The sequence below is a fragment of the Papio anubis genome, chromosome 6 (genome assembly GCF_008728515.1).
Source record: "Papio anubis isolate 15944 chromosome 6, Panubis1.0, whole genome shotgun sequence".
NCBI classification, from domain to species: domain Eukaryota; kingdom Metazoa; phylum Chordata; class Mammalia; order Primates; family Cercopithecidae; genus Papio; species Papio anubis.
The window spans coordinates 26,255,286-26,263,751 of NC_044981.1; the positions used below are offsets into that span (position 1 = coordinate 26,255,286).

Consider the following 8,466-nt stretch of genomic DNA (forward strand, 5'->3'; position numbering starts at 1 on the left):
AGATAAACTCATTTTTATTCAAATGTGTAGGGAAATTGGTGTTTTTCGCAGGAGCAATAGCACAGGCTCTCTGGCGAGTTGTTTGCATCAACCTCTAGGAATTGGCGCTGAGGTAGAAAGTTCTATGTATAAGAGGGGTGATTATTTTAGAAAAGATAGTTTTAAAAAATAATATTTGAGTTACCAGTGTGTAAGTTGGATTTGATCTCTGTATTTCAGTGGTTTAAACATTTCCAGAAAGATAAGCGTGAGGCGACATCATTCCTGTTATAGAAAAAAAATCCTAAGTAGAGTCACCAACCTTCTCTTAAAAGTTAGCATCATGGATTTTTCCGACCTAGAATGGGCATTAAAGATCAACTACCACATCTCCAAAAAAGAAAACTGAACCAACAAATAACAGAATGGCAGGCCAACATCATTTTGCCAACTATGAGCATTGAGAGCTTGTGTACATGTTCGTGTCCCATCACTTTATAAATAATTTAATGAAAGACACTATTATTTTGCTAATATTCCTCATAGAATTTTGTACATTTTTTATATTTTGAAATCATATAATACAAATTTCACTTCCTCTGTATACAAACTGTTTGAATAACTGGTAAGAATCACTTTAAAAAAATAAAATACAAACTTTCAACATTGCAAGTGTGGGCATCAAGGTTTAGAAAGAAAACAATCTTATTTAAATCACTTTCTAAATTTTCATCATTCTCCTTGGCTTTTTACACGCAAAATACGAACTAAGCTGTCACACCCTAAATTAACAGGTTGAATATGTCCACCTAAGGAGCTGAACAAATATTTCAGAGCAAACATGAGTAACTTCACTATTCCTTATCATTCCTTATCTGTTAGTTTGCAATACAGCTGATGGAATTAGGTTATTATTGGATAATTAAGCATATTAATATTCTCCATCAAATAATCAGATGCTGAAATGAACTCCTATGTTTGTTAAAGAAACAAGAGAAGTAGTTTGATCTTATGTTTCCTCTGACAAAAATACTCGTTTCAAAAAATCAAGTTATTCTGGCCTACACTCAATAGTGATTAGAAGATTTTTTCATATAAACCCTAGATAAAATAATCAACTTTAAAGATGTCATCTTTCCTCATTCAACAAATTTCATAAAAAATTACTTAGCTTGTCTTGGCCAGATGCAGTGGCTTGTCTCACACCTGTAATCCCAGCACTTTGTGAGGCCAAGGTGGGCAGACTACCTGAGGTTCAGGAGTTCGAGACCAGCCTAACCAACATGGTAAAACCTTGTCTCTACTAAAAATACAAAAATTAGCTGGGCATGGTAGCACACACCTGTAATCCCAGCTACTTGGGAGGCTGAGGTAGGAGAATCGCTTGAACTCAGGAGGCGGAGGTTGCAGTGAGCCAAGATAGCACCATTGCACTCCAGCCTAGGCAACAAGAGTGAAACTCCTTCTCAAAAAAAAAAAAAAAAAAAAAAATTACTACGCTTGTATTAAGTAATTATTTACTCTCTTGCATGTATTGAAAACAAGTCTCTGGGACTTAAGACCATGTTATATACCACAAAAATACAAATATAGTTTATAAAAGAGCTAAACTTACAGAATTGGATTAGTAGCACCCCATAGTTCCAGTAGGGAAGTATTTTATAGGTTTCTGGAGGCAGGGACAGTGCATCTTCATGGATATCATTATTAACAGTGATAGTCACAAGCATAATATAAGTATTTCTTTTTTGGGACCATAGCTTTATATTGCCTAGACGTAAAGATACAACTAAAATTCTGATTGTTTACTGTTTATTATTTTGATCGTTATTGTAGTCTTAATACTTGTTGGATAATTGTTGGAATTGTTCACCCTGTTAGATATAGTCAATTAACAGATGCCACCATTTCATTCTTGTGCAACACTGAGTGGTTCCCATGGCTACTTAGGGTCTCAATAAGTAAAAAGGCATTGGGTTAACTAATCTCTGCCCTTTCTGGAGGGCAATAACTGAGACTCAGTTTCACCAACAAATTTTGCCAGATGTTCAAAGAGGAAAGGAACTGGGCTACATAATTTGGGACCTAGGTACTTATCTTCTCTGTAATTGCAGCATGGACAAGGTTCCTGAAAGCTGGATCACCCCATGGACTGTAAACTTGAAGTCCTGCAAAGTTTCACCTATTACGTTGGTAGTCCTCAAAAAGAGTTCTGTGTTGCTTTGGAATCCTAAATCTGAATATATTCTAAAACAGTAGATTTCCCATTACACTATGGTTGGAAATATTTATTTTATAGATGCAAAAAGTAGCTAGGAAAAACTAGTTAGATAAATGATAGCTGTCTAACTTATGGCTCAGTGTTCTCTTCATTTTGTGTTAACTCCCCTATCCCCACCACCACCACAGTAAATGACTGTGAGAGTTGTAGGTAGTATTCACTAGATCAATTCAGTGAGACAGTGCTTAAGCATCACACAATTCAGATTTTAAAGATTATCAACAAAAAAAGAAAATATGTAGAATAAATATTAAAATGGGTGAAAGCATATATAGACTATTACAGAAAGTAAGGCTTTGTGTTAGAATTGAATGTGTTCAGAAGGTCCATGAGAAATCACATCGATTATAACCGTCCTTGAAATTCCTCTTCAGGTACAACAGTATTGTATTAATTTTATTTCCTAAAAAGGCCACTACTACACTCAAACTTACAATTTTCTTTTTACATGTCTCAGGCGTCCACCAAACTCCGTGTTCCCTTCTAGACTGGATTAGAATCTCTTCAGAAGAAACCCCCTTATCATAGATACAGCCCAATAGAACTTTCTGCAATGATAAAAATGTTCTGTATTGACACTGTCCAATAGGTAGCCACTACCCATATGTGGCTATTGAGCACCTTAATGTGGCTAGAGTAAGTGTACAAATTAGTTTTTAATTTAAATTAATTTAAATAAAAATGAGCACATGTTGCTAGTGGCTAATATAGGACAGCAGAGCTTTAAAACAATTATTCTCAAACTTGGAAGAGCATACCCACCACCCACTTAGAAATCTCATTAAAAATGCAATATCAATTCCATTGAATTGGGGTTGAGCCCGAAATTCTGTATGTCTAACAAGCTTCAGAGTGATGCCAGTAAAGCTGGGATATGGCTACTCCACCCTTAAATACTCAAGAGTAAGTAGAAGTATGCTCGTCTGATATCTGCCCCCTAACCCTGAGTTTACTTTTCCCTTTACTAAACTTTTGAATTCTTTAAGGGAATAAATGTGATTACCTTTGTAACCCTGGTATTTGTACACCATTCTTGGCATGTGGTGAACATTAAATTGTTGAGTGAATGAATGATGCTTGTTTGGTGCCTACCTCAAAAAGGAGAGCATTTGAGATCCTTGTGTCTATTCCTACAGATAACTGAACCTAAGCCAAAATTTAAGTAGACTCTTAACTGCACAAAATGAATAATCTTCTCACTGCCTTTAGGCACCAGCAGAGAAGGAATTTTTAAGTTGCCCCTGCAGTATACAGGAGGCAATGAATGTGAAGGAGTAGAATGTAAGAGTTAATGTTGAATCTTTCTACTACACATACCCTATGTCTGTAGAACATTTCTTCAGGAATCTTTTATTAGGACAGTATTTCACAGAATTTATTAGTATTATTTTTGTTAATTTACAAATCTTTATTCACCATGATTTACCATGTATGCTTTAGTGGCATAAAAGCACTGGTAGGTAGCAAGGTAATGAGACTCCAGAATCAAGCCAACAATACAATACCATTTATTAGAGGATAATGTCTTCAAGCCTGGGGTTCCTTATCGTTAGGCCTCAGACATTGCATTAAACGTTGAAAAAGTAAAAATGAAACTTCACTTAATATTGGTTTCCCTTACTAGAGGTCTTTCTTTATTAGGAATGCCGAAAACGAATGTATACGTCTCTGCCAAACGCTAAGTCCCATGATTGGCCAAATTTAAGCAGTATTGCTACATTTTAAGAATCAATAAAAATGGCCGGCCGTGGTGGCTCACGCCGGTAATCCCAGCACTTTGTGAGGCCAAGGCGGGTGGATCACCTGAGGTCAGGAGTTCAAGACGACCCTGGACAACACGGCGAAACCCTGTCTTTAATGAGAAAATACAAAAATTACCTGGGTGTGGCGATGCATGCCTGTAATCCCAGCTACTTGTGAGGCTGAGGCATGAGAATCGCTTGAACCCAGAAGGCGGAGATTGCAGTGAGCTGAGATAGCACCACTGCACTCCAGCCTGGGCAACAGAGCAAGACCCCTCTCAAAAAAAAAAAATTAGTAAAAATACATTTTTAAAGAATCTTCACATTTATAAATTAAGGCTAGGCGCAGTGGCTCATGCCTGTAATCCAAGCACTTTGGGAGACCAAGAGAGGTCCCCCGATCACCTGAGATCAGGAGTTCGAGACCAGCCTGGTCACCATGGCGAAACCCCATCTCTACTAAAAATACAAAACTTAGCCAGGCGTGGTGATGCGCGCCTGTAGTAGCAGCTAATCCAGAGGCTGAGGCAGGAGAATCGCTTGAACTCAAGAGGCGGAAGTTGCAGTGAACCGAGATCACGCCACTGCACTCCAGTCTGGGCAACAGAGCGATACTGTTTCAAAATAAATAATAATTTTATTCTCTTGTCTATCCATTTGGTAGACAAGTGTAGCGTTACTGCCTTTTTGCAAATGATAAGGCTTTTAAGAGACAGATATTATCAGTTCTTCGAGAGCCCACAAAAACTGGGCTAGAGGACACAAAAACCTACACTCAAGACCCAAACAAGGAAGAGGGAAGGAGTCAAATCAAGTTGCATTTCCCCTACCCTCACCGCCCCCTTTCCTTCCCAAGGCAATAGCGTAGGGGACGCCCAGTAAAGTACGGAAAAGGCGGAGACAGAGGTTTCGTTCCCGCCCCTCAAATTCAGTCTCCATAAAGGTCCGCATAATTGACATATAAGGGGCTTCAGTGAGTAGCAAAGTTGCCGAGATAAGAGTTGGTGTTCATCTCCGATAATGTCTGGTAGAGGCAAAGGTGGTAAAGGTTTGGGAAAGGGAGGCGCCAAGCGCCACCGTAAAGTGTTGCGTGACAACATCCAGGGCATCACGAAACCTGCCATCCGTCGTTTGGCCCGACGCGGCGGCGTGAAACGTATCTCGGGCCTCATTTATGAGGAGACTCGAGGTGTGCTTAAGGTGTTTCTGGAGAATGTGATTCGGGATGCTGTAACCTACACGGAGCACGCCAAGCGTAAGACAGTCACCGCCATGGATGTGGTCTACGCGCTCAAGCGCCAGGGTCGCACTCTGTACGGCTTTGGTGGCTGAGCCTCACCCCGGCTTTATTTAACAGCTTACCCATAAAAGGCCCTTTTCAGGGCCACCTCCATCGTCACACGGAGGGCTGTAACTGATTACAGGGAAGATACAGGCGATTTGTGTTTCGTTTTGTAAACTTGATTGGGTTGTAGGTGAGTTAAAAGCCGTTTTCAGCGATACTCCCAAAATGGCGGATGTGTTAAGAACAAAAAGCGAAAGGACTTTAGAAACTTGTTAAGATATTTCGGTCTCAAACCTCCACGGAAAAAAATAGTGGAAATGATTCAGGAATACCAGCAATCTTTCGTGACGTATGGTGTTTTATTACTAGTTTTCTAAAATTTAACTATTCCTATATTAGATGGCTACGACTTAACTACACTAAGCATTACATTTTTTGAAACGGAGTTGCTCTTATCCAGGCTCCAGTGCAATGGGGCAATCTCTGCTCACCGCAACCACCCCCGGGTTTAAGTGATTTTCCTGCCAACCTCCAGAGTAGCAGGGATTACAGGCATGCACCACCACGGTCGGCTAATTTTGTATTTTTAGTACAGACTGGTTTTCTACGTGTTGGTCAGGCTGGTCTGGAACTCCCGACCTCAGGTGATCCGTCCGCCTTGGCCTCCCTAAAGTGCAGGGATTAGAGGCGTGAGTCACCGTGCCCGGCCTAAGTGTTATTATTTATTAGCCATAGAACCTGAATGATCTTAGGGCGGCTGTGGACAGATCAATTACTGGTAAACTTAAAAATCCATTACTTGTGTCCAGTCGCGGTGCCTCAGGCCTGCAATCACAGCACCTTGGGAGACAAAGGCGGGCGGATTACTAGAGCTCAGGGGTTCGAGACTAGGCTGGGCAAACAAAATGGTGAAATTCCGACTCCACTAAAAAATTTTAAATAGGAAATTTAGCGCGGCGTGGTGGCGGACGCCCGCGGTCGCAGCTAATCTGCAAGGGCTGAGGCAGGAGAATCGTTTGAGCAGGGGAGGCGGAGATTTAAGTGAGCTGAGAAGGCGCCGCTGCACTCCAAGCCTGGGCAACAGAGATCATGTCTTTAAAAAAAAAAAAAACAAGTTTGCCCGGGCTCGGTGGCTCATGTCTGTAATCCCATCTGTAATCCCAGCACTTTGGGAGGCGGAGGCGGGTGGATCACTTGAGCTCAAGGAGTTCGAGACCAGCCGGGCCAGCACTGCAAAACTCCATCTCTACTACAAATACAAAAATTAGCCAGACGGGGACGTGGTGGCGCGCGCCTGTAGTCCCAGCTACTCTGGAGGCTGAGGCAGGAGGATCGCTTGAACCTGGGAGACTGAGGTTGCATTGAGCCGACCTCGCGCCACTGCACTCTAGGCTTAGAGCACAGAGCAAGGCTCTGTCTCAAAAAGAAAAAAAAAAAAAAAGCCTAAGTTTTTATCTTACCCAGTGAATTCTTTGCTGGGGCACTTACTGTGATTTCAGGTCATTGATCTCAAGTACTGGTAATTTATAACCTAAAGTGTTTCTCCTTGTGCTTTGTCAACCTACCATGTTATCTCCTGTGATCCTGCCTCCTAACATTTTCATTTTTTCACCACACCGAAGAAGTGGCTTCTCATTTGTTTTTTTTGTTGTTGTTGTTTTTTTGTTTTTTTGTCAACGGTCAATCTACTGTGTAAACACTATGTCATACTTTATAGGGATACAGAAAATTATGAAAATAATTATGGCAATTGCAGAAATGTTGTTTGACAACTCCTGCCCTCAGGTGATCCGCCCGCCTCAGCCTCCCAAAATGCTGGGAATACAGCCATGAGCCACCTCACCAGCCAGTTACTAAACGAATTCTTATTGCCACACATTGTTTTTTGCAGACAAAATAATAACACACTCGTAAAGCACACCGAAGGATTTTAAAACATTGCCTTTGAAACACCAATGCATTCAGTGTATGTTCACTTATATTAAGCACTATACAATTAAACAATGAAGAATTGCCCAGAAAAAAATAATGTAAATTGCCAGAGGTTCCATGCCCTGTTCTTCTCATGTGAACAGAAGGTACAAGGGTTGACTGTCTTCTGGGGTTGGTACAACAGGAAACTCAGGGAAAACTGCCATAAATGTTAATAGGAGAAAAAGGGAATTTGCGCACAAGCCAAAATACAAACTAAGCACCACTTTTTTCATCATACAAAATATTTGCTGAGCTAGTTAAATAAGAGCATTTAAGTGGAAATAAATGATGTGTCTAAAATAGAATGTTCAAAATAATAGTGGATTTTTTATTGTGCAGTTAGGATGCACCAAACACACAGTCCTAAAGATCATGGGTGTTTGAAGCAGAGTCAGCAATATCTAAGAAATCATGTACCTGCATAAATGAATTACGGCCTAATGAGCACGTCACCACAACAAAAAGTCAAGAGTGCAAACAACTATTTGTGGGGAAAACAAACAAACGAACTTGATAAACCATGGAATTCCAAGCAATAAAAGTAGCAATCCCATCACAGCCTATTTCTGCATTATTTTGAATAACTAGATTTTTATTTTTTATTTATTTTTTTTTTTTTTGAGGCGGAGTCTCACTCTGTCGCCCAGGCTGGAGTGCAGTGGCAGGATCTCGGCTCATTGCAACCTCCACCTCCCAGGCTCAAGTGATTCTCCTGCCTCAGCCTCCCTAGTCGCTGGGATTACAGTGGCCTGCTACTACGTCCGGCTAATTTTGTATTTATAGTGGAGACAGGGTTTCGCCATGTTGGCTAGGCTGATTAAATAACTAGAATAACAAGAAATTGAGCTGGGCACAGTGGATTACGGTGCTGTAATCCCAGCACTTTGGGAGGCCAAGGCGGTCAGATCACCTGAGGTCAGGAGTTCCAGACCAACCATAGCCAACATGGCGAAACCCTTGTTTCCACTAAAACTACAAAATTAGCCGGGTGTGGTGGCACACACTTGTGATCCCAGCTACTCGGGAGGCTGAGGCAGGAGAATCGCTTGAACCTGGGAGGTGGAGGTTGCAGTGAGCCGGGATCCCGCATCGCGCCACCGCACTCCATCCTGGGTGACAAGAGCGAATCTGTCTCAAAAAAAAAAAAAAAAAAAAGGTTGCAGTAATATTTCCCTGAACCCAGTTTTCCCTGGGCATAGTATACC

General features: G+C 41.1%; 1 protein-coding gene across 1 annotated transcript in view; it reads left to right on the forward strand.

The window, feature by feature from the left end:
• LOC103883547 overlaps positions 1-5,547 on the forward strand; it is a 37,405-nt gene extending 31,858 nt beyond the window's left edge. Inside the window, exon 5 of the mRNA XM_009204582.4 lies at positions 5,002-5,547. Within this exon, the coding sequence (XP_009202846.2) occupies positions 5,002-5,334 (333 nt within the window). The 3' untranslated portion in view covers positions 5,335-5,547. The remainder of the gene's footprint in view (positions 1-5,001) is intronic.
• Positions 5,548-8,466: the final 2,919 nt, after the last annotated feature.